Raw genomic sequence first — 24369 nt, forward strand, 5'->3', positions numbered from 1 at the left:
GCATGGTCCTACCTCTGCATCTGAAACGGGCACGGCTGGGTCCTGTGCTCACTCACCTCTTCAGGCCGCCCCTGGTTTTGGGCAGGTCCTGGATCAGCTTTTTGTGGTACTCCAGCAGCAGCTCATGGAGCCGATCCTCCTTCCTGTCGCTCTCGCCCACCGTCCTGGCCGTCAGCTCCAGCAGCTCCGTGCTGGTCTGGAACAGCCTGCAGGCGTAGCAGGTGGACTTGGCCGTCTCCATCTTGTCTCCTGTCAGCACCCAGACCTTCATGCCAGCTGCGTGCAGGGCTTCGATGGTCTCTGCCAGCTGCTCCTGCAGCCTGCCAGCAGAAGCAAAGCATCACTTCACCTTGTCACACAGCCCTGAGCCTGGTTCTGCACCCAAAAACACCAGCTCAAGAGACATAAATTGACTTTTCCCATGCTGGGGAGACCACTGCCACAGGAATAAGGATTACAAGTCAGCAATACCCAATTTTTATTTGCAGACAAAAAGAGAAATCGCTGCTTTATACCCTTGACTCTTAGGCCTCGCAGTAAGAGTTTAATTTACACTTGCAGTTACTATAACTGAATGTGGAATTGAATTTGTTTTGATGTGCAAATTAATGCTGTGTGCTTAATTCACTCTCCAGAAGTGCAAGTATTTCTGTAGTTTCATTAATAAATCCCAATTCCTACTACACCAGCCAATTTAAGCAAGTAGGGCACTGTGAAATGGGTTGTGCCATGGTGTAATTAATTGTCCTGGACACTGCCAGCATGTCCCTGGCTGTTCAGCTCCACCACAGCGAGTCCCGGCCACAAGGTCACGTCACAGAGGAACCACAGGCACCACAGTCACCTCCTTACCTGTCTTCTACAGCAGTAGCCCCAATCAGGTGCATGTCTGCCTCTGTGTCATCAAAAACCTTGGCCATCTTCTCCTCCCTGTCCTGCAGAGCCATCTTGGCTTCGTTGAGCTGCCTGTCAATTTTGTCATACTCCTTTTCAGTCAGCTCCTTGAAGGCCACACAGAGCGTTCGGTAGCCATCCTGGCAGGGGAGGGAAAGAAAACAAAGATTTTTTACAGCTCCTTGCTTTAGGGTTGGTGCTTTTGTCTACCATAACTGCTTCTGGCAGTACTGGACAAGGATGATTTGTTGGCTTGTGTCAAAAGAGCAATTTTCTGTGTTTGTACAGAGTAATTGTGGTTCTGCTTCTTATGTGCAGAAAGAAACCAAGAGAAGGAGCAGGACTGGGAGCATGCAGCCAGCAGGGAGAGCAGCACTGGGTGCCACCACACTGGGACCAGGCTGCTGATGTTACTTCTATTTTTAACTTGCCTGGGAGATGCTTGGACAAACTGTGATGGAGACCATATAAGTATATCAAATCAAGGTGGAAGCCAACCAAACAGAAAAGGAAAGAAACCTGACATCAAAACAATGTGAAGTGACACTCACATTTTCAACACTTCACTCCAAAGCAAAGTCACATCCCTATGTTTGGAACAAGGCCTTCCTGACCCCAGGAGCCAGCCAAATTCCACCCGTGTGCTCACCATGGCATTGCGGTCCACGTGGACTTTTGTTTGCTGGATTTCTTCTTGCTGCACCCTCGGAAAAATAGAGGAGTCTGCTCCTTTACAGAAGAGAAGCAACTTTCCTAAAAGCAAATGATAAACAGTTTATAGCACTCACAAGCTGCAGAAGGAGTTAACAATGCCAACAGCAAGCAAGTGATGCAGAGGGAGGAAATCTGGGAGGACTAAAGAGGGAACTGCCAGAAACCCAACTGCCTACCAAAAATGGCCTTGGACCAGCCTGTGAAACTCCTCTGGCTGAGGCCCTGCATGTCCCTACCTGCCTCTGAGCAAGTTTTCTGCATCAGGCTGGACACTGTATCTGTAAGCCTTGGCAAGCTTTCCAGGGAGGGTAAGAGCAGCATCTCAAACCTTGCAGGACTGACACTTGAGAAGGATGGTGACCTCTGAATTGTTGTCTGTTATTCCCATGAAACCCCATCCCGCCCAGGGGACATTCTCACGTCTTCCCTGTGCCTGTTCCAGCCTGCAACAGGGCAGGCAGGGAGCTCTCCATGGGTCACTGTGCTCATCCCCTGATCTGCTGTTGTCCCAAAGAGCTGCCATGAAGGCAAATTAACTCTGCAGCAGCCAGTCCCAGGACAGAGCCGAGTCAGACCTAGGAGCTCAGGCTGTGTGGGTGACAGGAAGGAGGAGGATGTGTTTCACAGCTGTGCACACAGGTTCAGAGCCCACAGAGGCTCTGTGTCTGTACCTGTGCTGGTTCTCACAATGACACTCATGCGGCGCCGGACAGGGTCGAAGTTCAACACGTGCAGGAGTTGGTACCTTTAGAGAAAGGGAAAAAAGCTTTGACTCAGTAAAGGAAAAATAGAAAAATAACTGCTGGAGACAGAAAATCACTAACAATGAGCTGCAGAAATCAATACACCCTACAAAGTGGCATCAGCCACCTGGGAATGAATTTTACAGCTACTGCACAAGAAAATGGAGGGAAAAACCCAAACTGCAGTAATCCTGTGGTGCTCTGAGCATGGGACTGAGGGTGTGGGTACCCACCAGGGCACCAAGCCCCCAGGCTGGGCAGGGGCTCAGCAGGGAATGGGGCACCACGTGCCACAAGCAGTTACACTGAGTCTCACAGTTAAATAAGAAGTTTCTTCAAGAGGGAAGAAGTGAAACTTGCTTGTGAAGGCAAGTTTTCAGGGACTGCAGGGATTGGGTCAGTGACTCACAGATGTCCACCAAGCTGTGAGCACAGGGTAAAAATCTAACTATTTTCAGCTTGGGAGGGGAAGAAAAGGTTACAAGGAATGGAGCTGTGTCACGAGTTTAGGCTCACAGTGTCCTGCTGTGAGCCCCAGGCACGGCCCATAAGGTCAGCAGCCACCTCGTGAATCCCAGGAGCCACCTGCACAAGCTGGTGCAGATGAAGGATACACACAAAGGACTGCAGACTCTTGAGGGACCCGAATTTAGACATCAGAAAACCACCCGTGGATTTTTGCCAGTGACTCTTTTTGCCTATGCCTTGATGTGCTGTGCTTTGTAAACGGGACAGGAGTCTTGGGGCAGGTCAGCACGGTCTGGCTGCCCTCAAGGAACAGCTCTGGTCAGCCTGGCAAGGTCAAACTCCATCAGCTGGGTGGGAGTGGAGCAGAAGAACAGCCCCAGCAGCACTTACATCTCAGTTTCATTCTTTTGGTTTCGTATTTTCATGAAATTGTTTTCAAGTCCTAGAAAAGTGAAACCATACCTGTCAATAAACAAAAGGACAGAAGAGCATTGAAAACACCCATTGGCACATATCACACCTAACAATGCTCTCGTTTCACCCCCTGCGCTGCAGAGGAGAGCTCGAGAGCCCGAGCGGAGGAGCAGGGCTGGATGTTTGTGTGCTCCATGCAGAGACATCCTGCTGTGATGTCCTGGCACTGCTCCCATCCCCTGGAGAGCCTGGGCACTGGAGCACACAGACACACAGAGCCTCTGGACACGCTCCACTGGCTCTCTGGCAGCTTTACAAGCCACGAGCAAGTGCACACAGCTGCAACAGCCTCCATGTAAACCGAGGGGCTGGCAAGAGCACAGAATCACTGAAGGGTTTGGGCTGGAGAGATCACCCAGTCCCAAACCCCTGCCAGGGGCAGGGACACCTTTCTCCAGAGGCTGCTCCAAGCCCCACCCAGCCTGCCCTCGAGCATCTCTGGCAGGACTCAAATGTGGAATTGACAGAAGCAACCATCCTATTATTTTGCCACTGCACGGCAAGGAAAAAGTTTCACGGCAATATGCATATGGCAACTGGTCTCTGTTTCTAGGGCATTAAAGCACAAGGCCACGTGGGCTCCAGCAAAGATGCCCCTGCCACAGCTGGGCACTGCAGCACCTTGGGGCTCTCTCAGTGAATGTGAACCATGGGCTCCCAGGGAAGATCCTTTACAGAGCATCCCTTCACCACAGAGCTCCCTTGAACCCACAGGCTCACAGCACTGCAGGCTCAGCAATGCTATCACAACATGCTTCCCAGAGAGACCGTGCAAAGGGATCTGTCATCTCCAGATCACCCTCACCTCCCTCCTTCCCACCAGAGAGAGGGAATGAAAGAGCCAACATCTTCACATCCTTACTTTTCTGCGCCTTTCACCAGAGCGATTTCATCTGGGGAGGAGGAGATGTAGGTGCATTTGCGTTCTGGGTGTGCCACCAGCCCATCCACCTGGTCTGCCTCCTTGATCTGAACCGTGTGGCACAGGCACAGGGCTCTCAGGAACAGCTCCTCACGGCTCTGGGCAGGACACAGGGAGGGAGGGCTGTCACCAGCTGAACACCCAGCCAGGAGCTGCCACCAAAGCCCTACAGCCATCACACATATCCCTTACCTTCTCAGCCTTGCCATAGTACTTGAGGGGTCCATCAGGCTGGGAGAAGCCATCCACCTCTGCCATGCAGTCCTTGTACTTGTGCCCATCAATGCAGCACTCGATGAACTCCATGCTGTTCTCTGTCAGGGTGCCTGTCTTGTCTGTGAACACGTACTCCACCTGCAACACCAGGCAGCTGCCACAGGGCTGGGCAAGGAGCCCCCAGAACAGAGCCTGGGGCATCTCAGGGCATCTGTGCCACTGTGGAGGGCACCTGGCTATCCCAACCCGACTGCAAACAGACACAGGTGCCCTCTGCACCCCTCTGCAGCTCTGCTACTCTGCTCCTTTGTTTCTCAGCCTGTTGCATAGGTGGCAGGAGGCAGCTTCTGAAGACTTACAATCTGTCTCCAGGCTCTTCACTTTCCCCTCATTCATTTCCTGGGTCCTCTGCTATAGCCCTAGTGCTTGCAGAACTGCTGCTGCAGGTCTGCCGCCTCCTTTGGGGATTTTCATCTTGGAGCTGTATTTCAATTAGCTAATTGCTACTCCAAGTGTATTTTTATTCTTGTTTTTAAAGCAAAATCAAAAGCAGGAGGCACTCAGATGCCCTGCACTCATGTCTCCTGCTGCAGATCAGGAAGGGAAGCCTGAGCACAGCACGTGCTCTGCACGCCCAGGGAGATGACTGGGCAGACATCTTCACTAATCCTCACAGAGACAGAGGGTTTTTAATTTTTAATTGAAGCAGTGAAAGCAAAGCACCCGGACACGCAGAGCGCTGCGCCTGATCTTCCCCAAAATGGAAACAATTGGCGTGACCCAGTTCCTGCTCTTTCATGCACTATTTATAACCTCATCTGAGAGCCAGTGGAATCACATCCCATGGAAAGTGCCACCACAGCCCTGGGTGAAGCTGTGGCCCAGGGGACTGCCAGGGATTGCCACAGCAAGGGCTCCCCGCAGGGAGGGCACTTTCATCCCCACTCGCATCCCGACAGATCCTGCAAGCACAGCACGACCTGACCTGCCCCAGCTCTTCATTCAGGTCCGAGGTGTTCACCAGTGCTCCCTCCTGGATTTCTTCATCATACATCTCCTTGTCCCAGGAGATGAAGAAGGAGCCCAAGAACTTCTGCATCTCCACTGTAACGTACATGGAGACAGGGATAATGAAATTGAAGAGGACCATGAACGACAGGAAGTCCGTGAACATCCGCAGGACCTGCGCAGGGAAGAGGAGAAGATGCAGCTGGCGGCTCTCAGGGCACAGGGGCAGTTTGCAGCAACACCTCAGGGATTCTAAACAGCTTCTCAGAGAAGGTTAAATAGGAAAAAACAACATGAAAATGAATACAGCTGAGATACAGAGCTAAATTCCATTTCCTTTGGCACAGAAAATCCCACTGTCTTCTGCAGGAACAGCAGTACATCTCACTGCTCCACAGTGACCAAAACAGTGTTCCATAAGCATACTCCTCTCAAGAATACACTGCTACAGGCTCATCCTGACCCCAGAGAAAGGGAGTAGGTGGCTTGAGACCAGTCAGGCTGTGGCAGGGGTACCAGTGTGCAGTGACATCCCTGTACATAACCCATCAACTCAATAACCCATCCAGTGAAGATCCCTGCACACTCACACTCACTCTCAGGCTTGACTGCCCACGTCTGGGCAAGTTTAACAAACTGGTTGACATGGCCTCAATTTAGGTTTACCTATTCAGAGCTGAAAGATATCTCGAGTTCAGATAAGGACCCAGGTTACATCAGCTGTGTTTCTATATTATACAGTATTTATTTATGCTCTGCCCCTGTTCCACACAAACATCACTGTGCACAAGCACGAGAGAGGCACAAAAGAAGCACAAACAGCAGGAGAGACCAAAGGAAACAACAGCACTTTGTGTGAGCAAACAGGACTCCCAGGGCTGGCAGCAGGCACTATCAGATTAAACTAAACAGCCAGAGTAAGTAAAGCTGGAGGAGGTGCTGAAATACAAATCCACTCACCTTGAACGTGTCCCTCTCTTTTTTAGTCTTTTCGTTGTACCAAGGCTCATCATTAAATGGATTACTCTGCCAGACATATTTCAGAGTTGTGCACACAGTGGCCTTGCCCAATAAGATGCATAAATACACTATCAAGAAAGCGTTGATGGATCTGAAAAACAGGTTTCTTTTTTAAATTCTTGCAGCTATTTTTATAGAGAAAAACACGTAAATAGACAAGAACAAGACTTCCTCACTTTCAAGAAGGGAATTACAGAACATTTGCTTTTGACACTGCTGATATTCAAGGTCAAGTTCATATATTTAAACATTTCTTAATTTTGCTTTTAAATAAAAAAGCTACTAAATGATGCTGCTTCTTGCAAGACATGCCTTATCAAATACCCAGATTTTTCTATGCAATCAGAGAGCATCTGAAACAAAAGGCAGTGATTAGGGGATTCCTTCTGTACAAGCCATCCATTAAAAACAAACCCAAACCCAACAGGTTTTACTGACTTTTTCCTGAACACAAATACTCACTTCTCTACTGCAGAGCGTTTCTGAGATTTCCCTTGGTAGTTGAGAGCCATTTTTGTCTCCATGCCAGTATAGACTGCAACTCCTGCAGGAACCAAAGCAGGGCTCATAAGGGACAGGAGCCTGCAGGGAGCCACTGGCACTGGGCCATCGGGGCACCGGTGCTTACAGCAAACCCCGTCCCAGCTGGAGGAGGAGGCATCACCCAAGGGCTGCTCAGCCCCAGAAAGCTCCGAGGCTGCCAAGGAGCGCCACTGCCGCATCCCAGAGCACGAGCAGGAGCCCATGGAGCACACAGAGCCAGGAGAAGCAGCAGCCTCCCACCACAGCCCCCACCTCCACCACCTGTGTCAGCTTCCAGAGAGGATCTGGGCACAGCTCTTCGTGTCCCAGGCAAAAGGAAAGCTTGCTCTGGTGAATTAACACACCTGGGCAGCCCTGCACATGGAATCAGTGCCCCCTAATTTCACCTGGCCACTTTGCAACCAGCTTGCATGGAAACTGTACAGCCCAGGTAGACAAGCTGCAGAGAAGTATGTTCCCTCTCCAGATTCAGTAGGGAACATCTACATTTGTCATTACTTATCAGAACGATTTAAATAAACAAACAAAAATAACTTCACCATAAATCTTCTTGGTATTTTTGAGGGTAGCACCTTTCAACAACAGGTTTTCAGGACCCAAAGACCTAAACATAAAAGAAATATAACATTACATCACTCAAAGAACATCCAAGGTACTTTATAAATTAAAATTAGAAATAGAACACAAAGATAAACAAAGTTTCCTTACGTCTGATTACATGATTTGTATGTTAAACTGGGGCCTTGCCCGAGTTTTCCTCTTTATGTAATTACATTTCCATTTCATCTTACAAATACTACCCCTGACGCAAGATTCCACCCTTATTGGGGGATTTATACAAAAATGCAATGTTAAAATCATCAGACCCTGTCCGTTCCAGCCCAGTCAGTCAACGCTGGCAGCCCCATTGTGTTTTTATTTCTCTTTGAAACCCCCAGTTTCTCTGCTGCTCCCAGGGTATGAACAGTCCCACCAGGGCACAAAACCCATCCAGCATGCTCTGAGAGCCAGTGTTTTGGATGGCTTATGAACATCACCTGCCCATTCTTTCCATGGAACGCTCTGATTGATGTTTGAGTTCTTACTTACCTTCCAATGACAATACTTTGCCATTGCCTGATAAATTTGTGCCCCATCAGCAGGGCAGGACATTACCAGGTGGTCCTGCACTGCTTCCCCAAAAGGGGCTCAAACAAACCAGGGGATGGCAGAAGGGAGGTCTCCTTTTAGAATTAAGTCTTTGGAACGGTTAAAGAAAAAAAATTCCCAAATGATGGCAGGACAAGCTCAGATCTTTGAAATTCTCTGTAGATGCCCAGCCCCTCTGAGGAGGGCCAACAGGCAGCTGCAGGACCAACCTGGCTACAGGCTCTTGGTTACTTCCATAGATGATAATCCTTCCAACAAATCTGTGATAAAAATACAAGAAACTTGCATTACAGACACATTATAGACACTACAAACTAACAAAGAAAAGTCACTGACAGGAAATGGAAGCAAATCCAGAAACAAGTGAATTTGAGAGTTTAATGCTTCAGAGGGGGGCTGTGCTCAGGACAGGGAGAAGCCACACAGTCCCTGTGCTCAGGGGTGCTCACACAGCCCAGCACAGCCCCATTACAGACTGCAACACACCAGAAAACCTCTCTAGGGATCTAAAAACAGAGAACTGATTCCTGGAAGTCATTCAGCCCAATGCACCTTACTGGGAAGGTAAGAGCGGCCTAAGAACAGGTACAGGGATCATCCCTGCTGCTGAGCTGACAAAAACCAGCTCATTGTACCACAAAAACAGCTGCACAGGGGAGGCGTTTCTGCAAAGACACTGAGCTTTGAAGACTTTGCCATGCTCATACAAGGAGGCCCAGCAGTTTACCAGTGAGCCACCTTTTGGTCTCTGCCACAAAGGACATGAACTGTGCTTTGCTGAGCTGCAGATGCCCCGAGTGATGGTGCTGAGGTGTCTGCAGGGGATGACCCCAGGCAGCTGCAGGGCAGCACAGGCAGGGGAGGAGGCAGGAGGGCCAGACTCACTTGTAGAGGTCGGGCTGGGGCTGCTCACACTCGATGGTGGCCGTGAGGGTGTCGATGGCTTCGTCAGTGCAGAGCACGGTGGTGTCCCGCACGGCGTAGTGAGTCTGCCACAGGAGCACAGGCAGGGTCACCACGGGCCCCAGCAGCAATCCCACCCCATCACTCAGCTCCCCTGAGCCCTCACCACGCTCCCACCAAGCGGCTGAAGCATCTCTCAGAGAAGGAATGAAGTCACCAGTGCTGAGAGAAACCACAGCAGCAAGCAGCTGCTGGGTGTCTCAGCAAGGCATCCACCAAAAGCAGAGCATCCTTGGCTCTTCCCTGGGGACCTGCCCTGGCTGGGGCGGAGGGGAGGCTGCAGGTGGCCCCGTGAAGGAGGAGCTGACCACCTGCCCTGGCTCCTGACGGTGAGCACACGGCAGCTCCAGCAGCAGGGACCAGGCAGAGCCCTGGCACACTCCCAGCTATTTTTAGCAGCTGCTGCTGCAAAGGTTCATCTCTCATAATTAACTGAAAAGCCCACAAAGGATCTGCTCGCTGCCTTTCAGGCTCTATTTATAGGAGCTGCTCAGAGCTCCAAGTCACGGCGGGCTCACGGCAGGCTGCCTCAATCCATCTTCATAAACAAATTCATTAAAGCGCTTCCTCCGCTCCTGACGTGCGCATCCCTTCCCTGCGCAGCCCAGGAGTTACACACACTGCAGCCATGGCGTGAGACATCCCCTGCTCCGTGTGCTCTGCTGACCCGCCTGCCTCCCCAGCACACACGGACACATCACAGCTTTTGTCAGAACTGCTCCTGCAGTGCCCAAAGCCAGCCCTTGTGGGGGGTTTGCAATGCTCCCATCAGCAGAGACACTGTGCAATTACTGAGTGATACTTCAAAGCCACCTCCCAATCAATTCCAGGATCTTTACATCCTTTAGTGCATTTAGAAAACACATGTTCTGTTAGCTAACGTATGGCCAAAGATTTGCGCTTCAAAGACAGAGCCCTGGCAAAATCTCTTTTACATTTCTATTCAAGTTTCGCTCATCAGGCACCTTTCCCATAGCCCAACCTGACATACTCCAAATACCAGAAAAATCCCCAGCAGGAAGGCAGCAGATACCCCTGCAGATGAGGTTTGGTGATTACCCAAATGTGCTTCCCTCACCTCTCTTGCAGCAAACCCTGGTTCCTAATGTTAGATCTGTTTCCCCAAACAGAGCTGGCTTTTCTATTCCCTCTCCCCCTTCAAACTCATCTTCACCTCCTCATGAAACAGGAGACAGCTCCCAGTCACCTACAGGAATCCACCAACCAAGAAAAAACCACCACAGTGCTTGATATAGAAACTCAGCATCACATCTCCAACTCACAAGTTAGTAAGAGCCAAGACTGTGCAAAAGTAATGTGAACTCATGCATATATCACACCTGACACAAATAAGCAATAGCCTTTTAACATGGTTAGCTATTTTCAGCCTCAAGCCACTTCAAAGCTCCAACTCCTCCTCCAACTAGTGGAACCAGCACGGTGCCACCAGCTCCCACTGAGGTTATCCAGCACCAGCAAACCCATGGAGACGAGCCACAAATCCCAGAACAGCACATCAGATCCACAGTGGCATTCCCACTGACTTCAGAGTGTGCTGGAATCAATCATGTCATGGTAAAGTATCTTCCAGTCCTACTGCTGCAGCTGCTAGTATCTGTATATTTATCATATACTTATTATATTGTTATAATATTATTATAGTCTGTATTATACTTATACAAATATTTATCAAACTCAAGTAAAACCAAACGTTCATGTCTTCTGACATATATAAGCTCTTTGTTGTTGCTTCTTTCCTTAGTTTAGAGAAGGGGACATAGAGAAAGAAAGAAAATAAGCTGGAGATACTCATCCTGAGCAGGACTAGTATTAAGTTTCACTGCTTGCTCCAGGGAAAGGGAAGGAAAATCCCAGAAGTGATGCTTTTCTCACACTGGTAAAAAATTCCCCAGATGAATCTGGACATGTTGCCTCAAAGAAGTCCCTTTTGGTAAGTACCAGGAGTGTTGGCAGGGCCTGGAAAGGGGCTGGAGAGCTGCAGGCACTGCTCCCCTGACACAGCAGGGCCCCAGTGTGGCTGCAGCAGGGAGCACAGAGACGCTGCCTGTGGTGGGCAGCAGGGCTGGACTGGCCAAGGGCCAGCAGAAACAGCCCCTGGAGACAAACAGAGCACAAGCCATGCCCCAGGGCTCACTGCTGACTCACTGGAGGCACACAAGAGCAGGAGCTGCCCAAGAGCCAAGCAGCCACAGGGGTGGGCTCCATGGCAGCAGCCTCCAGGCCAGCACAGCCCAGCCACCCAAGCAGGGCAGTGCCCAGGTACCCAGCACCAGCTGCCCCAGCCAGCCCCTGACCTTGAAGTTGGACTCGCCGTCAAGGCTCGCTGTGGTGACATAGCAGGTGCCATCAGTGCTGCTGGAGGCCAGAAATATCAGGTCACAGGGGAAGGTCTCATCTGCTTTCACTTCTACTATGTCCCCAACCTAGGAGAAAGGAAACACCCACATGAAGAGCCCTCTCGGTTGTTTTTAGGTGAGTATGATTCAGCTTCTCTCAAAGCCTAGGAGGCGAGCTGGGGTCCAGGAGGGGCACAGATCCCTGACCATCACTCCAGAGCCTGATGGGTGATCCAGCCCTGCACTGACTCAGAGCATCCACAGGGCACAGCCAGTGTTTATTCCTCTGCTAAACCCTGATGGAGCAAGAGACTGTACTTGCCTGAAGTGCGGTGTGATAAATTAACATCAAAGCCAAGTGTACTTTCCTGGTGTCCTTGGGAGAGTAGGAAATAGAAGAGGACTGCCTGTCCTGGAGAAGTGCAAAATGCTGACAGATGTGTCACCTGTCATCCCCGGTATAGCTTTTGTGAGACAGCTTTTCAAAAGAAATCAAAGGCAGCTTCACTCCTTCACTGGGAACAGCTCTGGAGCATCTCAGCTGAAAGTGAGCAAGCTGGGGCAGCTCTGACCCAGGACAGCCCTCCTCCCCTGCCCTGTGCCCTCAGCACACAGCTGTGTTCCCATCAGCCACAGTGAGAGCCACATGCAGGCTCTCAGTTAACAGTTACCTTGATTTTTTCACTCTCCTTCCGCACTTGCTTTGCATTTTCCACAACAAAGACGTTGCTTTTGTTCACCTCGTTGTCAGCTCTGTGCCTCAGCCAGTCCTCGTACCCCTAAGGCACAGACACAGGCAGCACAAACCCCTTACAAAGTGAGTAAACTAATGAAAAGGAGGAGTGAGGATCACAGGGACACATGGAAACAATGAATAAGGCAACCGTCCTCAGACCTCCTTCATGCCTGACAAAACATCAACCAGAGTAGCTCAGACTGAATCAATTCATTTAGAAAACCTCCATATGCATATTTGACAGATTCAGAACAGATTAAAATAACACAAAAATAATCTATATGCGGGGCATGCAACAAGCAGCTAAACTACTGTAACACATTTCCATTATTCTCAGCTGTGGTAAGAACAGACTGACAATATGAATAATACACTCAGCAGCCTGCAACTCCTTCCTATGGTAACGCAGGAGGAGACTCTTCCTCCTCAGCCTTCACAGGAGGAATGAGCATTGAGATCTGAAGCAGAGAGATTTTATTCTAGCTCTCCCTTTCCAGCCCCCGTAGATGAAACTCCTTTTTTTATTATTCACTCAGGAAATTTTAAATGGCACGTGTGCCTGTGATGGGAGGCAAAAGGTCTTTCAGCACCGCAAGGAGATGAGCAGTACACGTTTCCAGGACCAGCTGAGTGGTGAGCAGAACCTGTCCTTCCCACCTAGCACCACGGGAGCAGAGCGTGGGTGTATTTGGAGCACGTCTCTGCAAGGACTCGGGGAGTGTTTCCAAGAAGAGGAAAAACATTCATGCAACACCAGACCTACAGCAGAAAGCTTCACTGACCCTCGTGGCCTGCTTTCAACAGCACAGGGATGCTTTCCATTGCCAGAACAGGAGACACCGACCCCACACCCTAAGTGCAGCCTCTCCTGAAAAGCACCAGTGCCTGTCTCGCCCTCTAAGAGGAGGCACCAAACCTACCAGCACACGGTGGTGCTTCTGTTTCTGTACCTGCCCCAAAGAGCATCTCCCCGCACCGTGCCAGCTGTACCTGTTTGATAGCTGTGACAGTGATGACAAAGAAGAGCGGGAGGCCACTGGTCACCGGGCTGGTTGGGGTGTCCACTATCACCTGCAGGAGAAAAACGGACTGCTGAGCCCTGGGTGTCAGGCAGCAGATAAAGGCAAACCTTTGGTTATGGGGGAAAGGGGGCTATCCCCCCGAGGGCAGGTCAGAGCCTAGCAGAGGAGAAAGGGAAGGAAGAGCAGGACCAGTCATCTTGAACCACTGACATTGGGAGGCTAAAAATAACAGCCCTCAGCCCAAATTACCTATGAAATACACTGCAGAACAGAACATGAATATTTAAGCAAAACAGAAATCCAGGCTTTGTCTTTAAGCTCTCAAGCCTGGAGCTCAGAGCATGCTGGAGGCACCATGGCTGCAGAGGGGCCCTGGGCACAGCTGGCTCCTCGCTGAGCTCACTGCAGCCAGCACCAAGTACAGACCAAACCTCTGATCACCAGTGAAACCTCCAGGCTGTGGGAAACTGCTGCTCCTCTGACGTGGCCCAAAGAGTAGGAATGGCAGGGCAGGTTCCTAAGGGGCAGGGAGCACTTCCCACCTTCCCCATACACCACAACCTGGTCATTTCCCTGCTGCTCCCGAGAGACTGGGAGCACCAGTGGCTCTGATGAAAGGGACAGGGGAGCTCAGCAGAAAGGCTTTGTGTCCCCACAAAGGGACTCTGTCTCTTGTTTGTGCTTCCCCAGCACGCTCACATAACAGCAGCATTTGGATATTTATTGTTCCAGGCTGCCTGGGAAAAGCTGTGTTAAGGACAGGACTCCTCTTGTCAGCTACATGGACATTTTTGACTATGAAATGCTGTGCACTGCAATATTACCCTGCCCTACGGAACCCAGAGAGAAAAGCCAGAAGATTCTGAAGTGGAAGAGAGACACCACAAGAAGCAGCCAGATAAATGGCAGAGGAGTTAAGTAGCAGGAGCGTAAACCAAGATAAACACCAAAAGTATTTCCAGGCACACAAAGCCCTGGCTCACTCAAATGGGTGTAAAGTGTTCCCAAGCAGAAAGTCTGGTGGAAGCCCCACTTTGGAGGAACAGCTCTGAGTGAGGACAGTGCCAAGTGTCACACAGACACTGCACACAGCACATGTGATGGCCACTCACCAGGGCAGTACCATGGAGCTTAGGCCCGTTAGCCAAAAGTTATCCTGCAAAAACTGGACAGGCCTTGGGAATCCAAGACGAACTTTGGCTTTCTGCTGAGAAGGGCAAAGTGGAGGACCTCCTGCTGCCCAGCAGGAGAGCTCCCTGCACTGGACAAGCTATAGTTGTAGGTATTTATATTAAAAAGCACAATTTGTCCACACAGATATAGGAGTACAATATCAGATTAAATGCCTGGAATAACTCATATATGTATTTAGAGTTTGGACCTCCTGTGTGGCTGGACACCACTCTCCACTCTTCCCCTTTGTGGCTGATGAAAAGCTGAGGGACACACAAGCAACAAGCCAGGAGAAAGGCGGACTCCCCTGAAACTATTTTTGGACTGGTTTAGGACTTCAAAAACTTAATTTAAATCCACTTAAAAGGGACAAAGTCCTCTTGTTACTTAATAGTTTCTGCTTAGGAGATTCCTTAGGACACTAAGGACCACACTCCAAAAGTTATCTCCACTTTCCTCCTCAAAGAGACTCTCTGCAGGTTCCTAGAACAGCTTATTGCCACCAGCTTGGTCTGCCTACAAACACACTTGGGCTGTGCTCACTCCAGGCCAGCCCCTTCTGCCAGGGGATTCCCTGCAGGTTCCTGAGAGAGCTGCAACAGATGAACCAAAGAGGTTTGTACTGTTTGTGGGCAGTGTTTTATGCTGAATGCACCTTCTCTGTCTCACAGAGAGCTGGACCTGCAGCCACAGAGAAACAGAAGGTTTGATTAAATGTTTCACAACAGGCAGGGCAGGTGCCCCAGGCAATTCCTCCAGCACTGTGACACCTCACTCCTCATGCAGCACTCAGGGGGGACAACGCCAGTAACTTACAGACATTTAAACAGAAGCACGAACACCCAAGACAAAGGTGGCATTTTCCAAGGTACAACCCTTGGTACTGCACAGGAACAGAGTGGCCCCGAGTGCCTTTTTGAGGCAGGTGATGTCTCAGCATGACAAGCACCTGGGGCAGGGGCTGCTCTGTACGCAGGCCAGGATCAGGGCTGGGCTCTGCTCAGCTGCGTTTGTTTGCTCTCTAATTCACCACGAGGGCTGCTTCCTGATTTTAGAGGTGCTCACAGAATAAAGGCAAGGAGGAGCAGCCAGGCTCTTCTCTCACCTGTGCCTAAAATGGGCAAGCAGCGGGACAAGCCCAGTTTGTGGCTATAATCAGGAATATTCCACATTCTCCACAGCCAGAGGGTCAATAGACAAAATGTAATAGCACATCACTAAGTGGCCAGCTACACAAAAAGGACATCCTGACTCCAGGGTATCGCTTCAGTTCAAGGCAAATTACAAATTGGGTCTGACAAAATGGAGCAACGCCAGCGAAATGAAGAGATGGAGGCAAGCCAGCTGACGGCAGAGCAAATTGGCCTTTCATGTCACACTGCCAGGAGAGCCACACGCAGCCATGGCTCGGGCTCCCTGCTCCTGCACAGCCCGGGCACTGGAAACCAGAGCCCCTCACTGCACAGGCAGAGCATTCCAGCACTCATCCCTGTGCCTGTAATAAATTTGCTGGTTTGCCCATGCAGAGCAACTTCCTCAAGCTTCAGTTTCCAAAAGTCATCCTATGCATTTTCTGAATTTTACTGAGTACATCCTATCTCTCCTGCTTGCCTTGAAACTCATGATGTCTGAGACATAAAATATCGTGTCACTTGGGGAAATATAGAGATAAGAAACAAAAGTAGTAATGGTGACAAAAAACAGATCTTATTTGTGTAGCATCAAGTGCATTTTCAGCAGTTGAATGATCTTAAAAGTTAGAATTAAGATGGTTTTTCAGTGTTTCAGCAGTCACTCTAACCCCACCTCAGACAGATATTTTAATTATTTTGATGCCTTGGATGGTGTGGCAGAATTATAACACAGCCTCCAACTTAAAAATCTCCAAACTTCTATAAGCACAAGCAGTTCTAAAGCTCAGCTCTTGTTCAAGCCATGTTTAACATCAGTTAAGCCTAAACCAAACTCACGCTCAGCCTCAAAGCTCTTACCTGCACGAGGAAGATGATGAGGAAGTAGAAGTTGGCAATTCTTCGGAACTGCTCGAAAAGGTTCTTGGGCAGGAAGTTCCAGAGGGTGTACTGTGGGGAGAGAGGGGCACTGAGACAGAGGCAGGCTGGCAGGGAGCAGAGCCACGGCGGGGAGAGCAGCTCTGCTCTGACACGGCAGGGCAAGCACAGCCAGGGGCCTGAGCAGCCTGCAGGGCTCCAGAGCCAAACCCAGCAGCAGAATGCAGCTGGGAGATCCCCCCAAATTCCACAACTGCCACAAGGCAGCTGGGGCTGAGATCCCACCAAATTCCTGCTCCAAACTCCAGCTCCAGCTCTCTCTGCTGGAGCACTGAACAGTCAGAGGTGTCTCACAGCGAGACAACTTCTGAAAAGGCATTTGTACACAGGTGATTTCATTGCAACATAGCCCACAGTGGATACATTTTTTCCAAATTCCCAAAATCATCTTAGAGCTGCTTTTGTTAAAAAAAAAAGAAAAAAAATAGCCATGCTTGCCCATACAATTTCAGTATTAGGTTGTGCTTCATTATAATTTTAAGAAGGCTGCTGAATCATTTACTTTGGGGAGCATGTGGAATTTAAGAACAACATGGAAAATAATGAGTCTCATATCCATCTTTCAGTCTGTCTGGAATAAAAAAAAACAAACAGTCAAGTCTCAAGACTAATGTCCACCTAATTATAAAAGAGACTGGACAGGTCCCAGGCCTAGCAAATATAAAAGGAAAAAAGAGCAAGGACATAACATTCAAAAATAAATCAAGGAAGAACTAAAAGTAGTGCTAAAGCAAGGCATTTGTCAGTGAGGGAACTGAGCTGGGGGAAGGTGTCCTCACTGAGGCCCCTCCTGCGTGCCAGGGAAACATCAATGGGAATGATACACCAGCTAAACAGACTGAAAGCTTTTCCCAAAAATAAACCCTGACATACAAAAACAGATAAGATCCAAGATGTACAAAGAAACAAAGGAGAGGGAAAAACCCCTCTGCAGCTCAAGTACACCGAAACTGAAGCCTAAGTGCATGCTGAGCATCAGCAATGCTGAGCACTGGCATACGTATCCAGCTGTGTTGACAATATGGAATGCCACTTGTTTGATATTTTGCTCGAATTGGCTCCAAATCTTTTGAAATAGCTTCATGAATGTCATGGAGAAAAGCGAAGCAGAAGGCAGATGGGTGTCATCACAGTTTTCCACCATAAACAAAAGCTGCATTAATACCATGTGAATGTTTCCCCCCCTTTCATCCAAAGGGATAAACAGAGCACGGTTATTTTTGTCCAATCTCAAGAAAGAAAAATCCCACAGAATAAAACAAAAAAAAGAGGGAATCATACTTTTATGTCCCTTTATAAAATAATGCCACTCCCTTTTGCCAATTTGAGCTGCTGCTATCTCATGCTGTATTATACACCTGTCTTTTCTTCCCAAAGGGGATGCGAGAAAACTTTAAAAAACACACCCAAAAAAAATCCCCAACCCCACAAAACCAATGTGTCCACACACTTTGCTCTCATCCAGCCTACAAGAAAGGAGCTTGTCCACATCCCCACTGGCAAAGAAATTCCCCAGAGAGAGCTGGAGCTGTGTGCCAGGGCTGTGCCAGGCTGCTCCGCCTGCAGAGGCACCTTTGCCTCCATCCTCGAGGAACTCGGGCTCTCCCAGTTTGCAAACCCAGCACCAGGGCAAACCAGGGGGAGCACCCAGGCTGAGTGAGGATGCCCTGGGCGGGCAGGGGGCTCACCTTGGAGGAGACAATCCTGTTGTCACAGAACTTCTGTGCCACGTACGCCTCGGTGTCCGCCACGGGCCGGTGCCCGACCAGCACGGTGCGCGTGCCCACCCGCTTCTCCTCCCCAGCACACTGTGGGCAAAGAGAGACAGCTGTGAGCCCAAAGAACCCAAATACCTGTGTAAAACCAGCTTCTCCTCCCCAGCCCACTGCAGGCAGCAAAGGGAGACAGCTGTGAGCCCCAAAGAACCCAAATACCTGTGTAAAACCAGCTTCTCCTCCCCAGCCCACTGCAGGCAGCAAAGGGAGACAGCTGTGAGCCCCAAAGAACCCAAATACCTGTGTAAAACCAGCTTCTCCTCCCCAGCCCACTGCAGGCAGCAAAGGGAGACAGCTGTGAGCCCCAAAGAACCCAAATACCTGTGTAAAACCAGCTTCTCCTCCCCAGCCCACTGCAGGCAGCAAAGGGAGACAGCTGTGAGCCCCAAAGAACCCAAATACCTGTGTAAAACCAGCTTCTCCTCCCCAGCCCACTGCAGGCAGCAAAGGGAGACAGCTGTGAGCCCCAAAGAACCCAAATACCTGTGTAAAACCAGCTTCTCCTCCCCAGCCCACTGCAGGCAGCAAAGGGAGACAGCTGTGAGCCCCAAAGAACCCAAATACCTGTGTAAAACCAGCTTCTCCTCCCCAGCCCACTGCAGGCAGCAAAGGGAGACAGCTGTGAGCCCCAAAGAATCCCAATATCTGCATTCACAGCTTCCAGCTCCTCAGCACTCTGCACTGCTCGCTGGAAATAAGGCAGCTGGAACTCAAAAATTCACCTCACTGCCCCAGCCAAAGCACAGAGGATGGAGAATACAAAGGTCATTTACCAAAACCAAGGACATGCTGAGCCTGAACACACCTTTGCTCAGCCCTCAGCCCAGGAGCACAGCCCAGCCTGCACCCCACCAGGACAGGTCACTGCACTGCTGCCCTGTGCAGGACAGCTGCTGCCTGCATCTGCAGCCTGTGCCAGGTTATTCTTCCTTCTTGAAGGAGAACGTGTCTTTATCAAGCACTTCAAGGCAAGCGTGAGAATTAAGGATTACAGGAATTGGGAATGTAATTTAGCATCTATACATCTCTTCCTAGTCCTGACCTGGAGAATCCTTCAGCTCTGGGTTTATTCATTGCATGAGGAAGATGCCAAGTGCACCCTCCCTTACACTCACTCTTCTGTCCAACCCTCAAACCCATGCAGGATGTCTCACCACCACACTGGCACACACAGATTTAGTGCTCAGCTCAAAAAACCAAAAGGGTCTGCTTCTGCTATTTAAAAATCTCAGCTAAAATCACAAATGATGAAGCAGACAGCTTCACAGCACAAACTCCTCGAGATGACACACATGGTGCTGGGAAGCCAGCTGGGCCTGCTGGGGGTTTAATTTAAAGCAGAATGAGATGTCACAAGTGAATGTCAGCCTCACGTCATGGGGGCCTGCTGACAGCCCCAGCGCTCAGCAGCAGGATGAGGGAGCTGCAGCAGAATAACCCCAGCAGGGAAGCAGGGCCGACTGCAGGCGAGCACAGCCCCTCACCAGGCCAAAGGCACCTGGGAGCAGCAGCACGGGGCTCCAGCAGAGCCCAGCCACCCCTCGGGCAGTGACAGCACCTGCAAAGCACAGACAGACCCCCCAGCCAGAGAGAGGATGTTAACACATAGTGAACAAGGTACCTGAATGCACCAAAAGCACCAGAGCTCCTCTATTCCAATGTAACCCTTCAACATTTCCAACTTCTTTTAAAGCCTTTCCCAGCCTGTGACAAGGGTGAGGCCAGGCAGGTCCCTGCAGCTCTCAGGGGCTGTGAGCTCTGTCCCCATCAGCCTCCAGCTCCTCCAGCTCTGTCCCCATCAGCCTCCAGTTCTGGCCAGCCCAGCACACCCAAGTTTCTCAGTGAACCAGGAAACTTTACTTTCAAAAACAACAGAACTGTGCAACAGTTTAAAAATCAGCTTTTCATTCTGTCCAGGTTCCCCCTTTCATTTAACAAAGTGTCCTTGCCACAGATGCTCACAGCCAAGGGAGAAGACCTGGCGGGCACCAGGAAGCATTTTGCGATGCTGAACTTAAAATTACACAGAGAAATTAAAATGCCCACTAAGAGCAAATGGGGGAAGAGGGGTGAGGGGGAAATAGTGGCATTACACCAGGGTAAGATTTCCTTAGAGTTCAGTTCTCAAATTTCAAAACATGAACAGGGAAGACATTGGTCACAGTCTATGGCTCGAGGGCACTATCAGGCAGCAGGGCTGCTGAAACACCAGCAGACACTCTTCATACTCCACTTAGCCACACTAATGCTCAACCCTACACTTGCCTGCTTTGAAACCCCCCCAGAGCAGGTGTCAGAACTGCCGAATGCCTGTCCCAAGTCAGCTGCCCAGCACGGGCTCAGCCTCTGCAGATGGATGCTCCAGGAGTGCCCTGGATCCAGCTCAGCATCCCTCACCCAAAGGGCTCGTCACAGGCAGCCCTGCAAGGTGCAAACAAAACCCAGCTAGAGAAAAGGTGCTCTGAAGAAAAACATGCTAAGACAGAAGGCTTGGGACTAACTGCTGCTGGGGAAAGCGTCAAAACAAAAAATTTAAAGTTAAAACCGGTGGACCTGGAGCAGCAACAAGAGCAGAATGGATCCTGCTGCACCAGGAGCAGGATCTGCCCAAAGGAAGCAGCAGCTCTTCCCTGCCGCTGTTTCCCACCCATGCGTGCACACCTGTAACTAAAGAAGGATTTTTACACCATGCCTATACCTGGGGAGGTGTGCTGACCACTCTCAGCACAGCCATGCTCACAGCTCCAGTGGCTGATGCTCAGAGCAGGAGGAGCCTCATGCCCCACACGATGGCCCTGCACCGTGACAGAGCCAGCAGCAGCCACCAGCACCCAGCAGTGAGCACCCCTACCAGCCCCCAAACCGGGCAGGGCTGGCACACAGCCCCCAGACTGGGGAATGCCACCGTGCTCCCAGCCACACCAGCACCACGGCAGCAGCAAACTGCACCTCTTCAAACCACAAACCAGACCCAAAAAAGGTTCCCTGATGTACCTGCTGCATTATGGAGGTGCCAGCCACGGTCTGCCCAAGCTGAGCCCCAGGAGCAGGAGGCAGAGCCATCCATCCACGCCACAGCAGTGCAGCTGAGACAGACGTCCCCACACTGGTCCCACTGTGTCCCTGAGCAGGCTCTGGAGCCAGGTGTGCCTGCTGAGCATCCCTGCAGCTCAGGGAGGAAGGAACAGCTTCCCCTGCCCGCTGGCACGGAGCTGGGGAGGAGCAGGGTCAGGGTCTGCCACTCACACCCTGGCACGGAAACCACCGAGTTCTGCTTAAAGCACTGCTGGGAAAGTGTTCACTAGGATCTCCAAAAGTATTCACTAGGATCTCCAAAAGCGTTCCCTAGGACCTCCAAAAGCATTCCCTAGGACCTCCAAAAGCGTTCCCTAGGACCTCCCGACTAGCCACGGGGTGCATGCGAAGCCTCAGAGCAGAGGAGAGCCCAGATCCAGGTGTGCTGTGTGGGCTGACCAAGCCACAGCGAGTTCAGCAGCAGCTCCTAGGAGGGATTTCACCCTCCAACCCCCTGTTGTTCACCTGCAGCATCACCTCCACACTGAGTGCAGTGCCAGGGTGACAGTGGCACTGTAACCCCATGGTGCATGCCAGCCCTCCCTCCTGGGCTAACCAGGCTCCCCGCACTCACAGCATTTCACTCCCATTCCTGATTCAGCTCCCCACGGTGTCACAGCTGCCCAGAGCAGGAGCTGGAAGGTTCCCAGCCCATCCTGCGCAGCCCCAGCAGGTGAGCAGAGCCCAGGCTGCAGCAGGAGGGGCTGGCTGAGCTCAGCCACCCAAGGCTCTCCCTCGGAGGAGCCCAGCCCGGCCCTCGTGGGTCGTTAATAGATTGCTACGTCTTAATAACAGCTCTCAACAGAGACTTAGAGGCAGATTTAGGGAATAACTGCCAAGCTTTTGGGGAAATTATAAAATATGCAGATTAGCAGGGAGAGGATTTACACGACTTTTTCCGACTGCCTTTCATGAAAAATTTTCATTCTGATGGCAAAAAAAAAAAAAGAAATTATTACTTGGATGCAATTCAAGCAGCTGCCTTACTGCCTGGTGGGGCCCTACACAGCCCACAGTTCACAGTGCTGGAGTGAGCGGGTGCAAGCAAAAGCCAGAGATTCTCCTGCTGTTTACAGCCAAGCCTGCCAAAAGGATTATTCAAAAAATAAACAATTGAATTCCCTTCCTAGGCACTTTCTCACCTCCCTGGGCCAGAGGTGCTTGTGTGAGCACTGGGGGAAGCAGAGCTGTCTGTAGGGATCAGCAGCGCCAGACTGGGCACGGTGTGGGGACAGTGCCAGGGAAGCCACCCTCTCCTCCCCCACCAAGCCTGGAGGACGTGGGGATGCAGCAGGTGAGCACAGAGCCACTGCTGTACCTGTCCCTGCCAGCCAGAGGAGCTCCCTGCAGCTGGCAGACATCACAGCAGCACCAGGGGGACCCTGCAGCCACCAGGAACTGCGAGGAGGGAGGGAAGGAGGCGTTTCTGAGCAGAGCCACCATCCTGTCTGCACCGCCTGAGGACCAGCCCCAAAGATGCAGGAGCCTCCTGCAATGCTTCAAGCTTCAGTTCAGAGCTCCTGTTCCACTCCCTGTGTGCCTGACCAAGCCTACCAGCGAGTCAATCCTTCGGCAGGGCATCCAAACCAGGTTTCTCCTGAAGCCAACAGCCAGAGAGCCAGACACAAACCCCAGCAGGTGAAGGTGAGGCAAGGGAGGCTGCCCTGGCAGGAGCATCCCCCAGGCTGGCAGCTGCTGCCCACCCTGCCTTTGCCCCGGGGCAGGTCCAGATGCCCAGCGGCCCAGCATGGCACACAGGGCTGCTGCTGCAGCACCGTTCTCTGCAGTGAGAAACTCACACATGAATGTGCTCTGGAAAATGCTTTGGTGCAACCCAGCCTTCCCATCCCTGCACCTTCTGTAAAGCCCACGTTCTGCCAGAAGCAGCAGTTCTGAAATCAAGGCATTAGGGGGGATAATGGCTGTTTTCTTACATTGCCCAAACTCAGAAAGCCCATCTATGTGCCCAGGGAAGGTCACCTGAGGCTTAGCATTCCGCTATAAATTTTTCTTTGTGGAGACAAGAACAGGTATGATTTGAAGGTAAAAATGCCCATGGATGCAACTAATAACCCAACATACTGATGACTTCAAGCTGCTGGAGCGTTACATACAGATGGCACAATTACATTTGCAGCCCACAGCAGCCCCCAAATTCCCTGAGTTTGGGCAACTGTCCCTTTGTGCCCCCTTCCCCTTTTTCCATCTGTGCCCCCTCCCACAGCAATGTCCCTCCCCAGCACAACCTCCCACCTACCTATGTCCCTCCTCAGGACCCCTCCCCACTCTCTGGGAATCCAGCACAGCACCATGCATAGTGCCCAGATGGCACCGGATAAAAGCTGCAAACTTGGGTAAAAATTAGCAAACCTGGGTAAAAATTAATGGAGTTAGACCGAGTCCGACGGGAGAGGTGAACCTGTGCCCTGCAGTCACTGCTGACAAGGAGTCACTCCGAGAGGACTATTTCTAGGGCAGCTGCAAACAGAGTCTTTAATTATATCCCCCATATGGAAAGCAAGTGTCTGTGCTACCTTCTGGCCCTGTTTCCAGAAAAAAACCAGCAGCAGAAGTAAAACCAAAAAACTACCAGCATTTGATTTACTACAGCTCCAGAAAGCACCAAAACCAGAACTAACTAGTAAAAAAAACTTCTCCTTTCATGTTTGCTGAAGATAACTGTAAGCCACAACGTAAACACAAATAACTCATAGAAGACAGATCTAATAAAAACCACAGGCATTTAAAAAAATCATCTGCTAAACCAGCACAACTACAAAGCTCAAACACTTGAATGAAATCACAGCTTATATTAAATAGATGCAAAAGAAAGATTAAATCACATTACTTGGCTTCAATCTCATGAATAGTTTAAAGTCTAATTGCTCCTGTATTGTTCCATTTATCATAAAAGTTGTAGAGAAGGCGACCTGATTTACAAAAAAAGCTTGCAAAGATAACAGCACCTCCCAAAACAGCCTGTTCTAGCTCCTGTTTCACTTAGCCTCAGAAGAACAAAGGAAAATACAGACACAATTTTAAAAAGCC

General features: G+C 50.5%; 1 protein-coding gene across 1 annotated transcript in view; it reads right to left on the bottom strand.

Annotated features, from left to right (window-relative positions):
* Window positions 1–19624, bottom strand: part of ATP11C (ATPase phospholipid transporting 11C) — a 34805-nt gene extending 15181 nt beyond the window's left edge. Inside the window, exons 1-20 of the mRNA XM_031058816.1 lie at window positions 19620–19624; window positions 18811–18842; window positions 18160–18356; window positions 16394–16483; window positions 13198–13278; window positions 12143–12250; window positions 11430–11558; window positions 9037–9140; window positions 8361–8411; window positions 7542–7606; window positions 6922–7003; window positions 6400–6550; window positions 5417–5614; window positions 4408–4569; window positions 4156–4313; window positions 3210–3281; window positions 2280–2353; window positions 1544–1647; window positions 853–1034; window positions 57–320 (exon numbers count right to left, since the gene is read on the bottom strand). Coding sequence (XP_030914676.1) covers window positions 57–320; window positions 853–1034; window positions 1544–1647; window positions 2280–2353; window positions 3210–3281; window positions 4156–4313; window positions 4408–4569; window positions 5417–5614; window positions 6400–6550; window positions 6922–7003; window positions 7542–7606; window positions 8361–8411; window positions 9037–9140; window positions 11430–11558; window positions 12143–12250; window positions 13198–13278; window positions 16394–16483; window positions 18160–18356; window positions 18811–18842; window positions 19620–19624 — 2309 coding nt within the window. The remainder of the gene's footprint in view (window positions 1–56; window positions 321–852; window positions 1035–1543; window positions 1648–2279; window positions 2354–3209; window positions 3282–4155; window positions 4314–4407; window positions 4570–5416; window positions 5615–6399; window positions 6551–6921; window positions 7004–7541; window positions 7607–8360; window positions 8412–9036; window positions 9141–11429; window positions 11559–12142; window positions 12251–13197; window positions 13279–16393; window positions 16484–18159; window positions 18357–18810; window positions 18843–19619) is intronic.
* Window positions 19625–24369: the final 4745 nt, after the last annotated feature.

The sequence above is a fragment of the Geospiza fortis genome, unplaced genomic scaffold (assembly GCF_000277835.1).
Source record: "Geospiza fortis unplaced genomic scaffold, GeoFor_1.0 scaffold29, whole genome shotgun sequence".
Lineage (NCBI taxonomy): Eukaryota > Metazoa > Chordata > Aves > Passeriformes > Thraupidae > Geospiza > Geospiza fortis.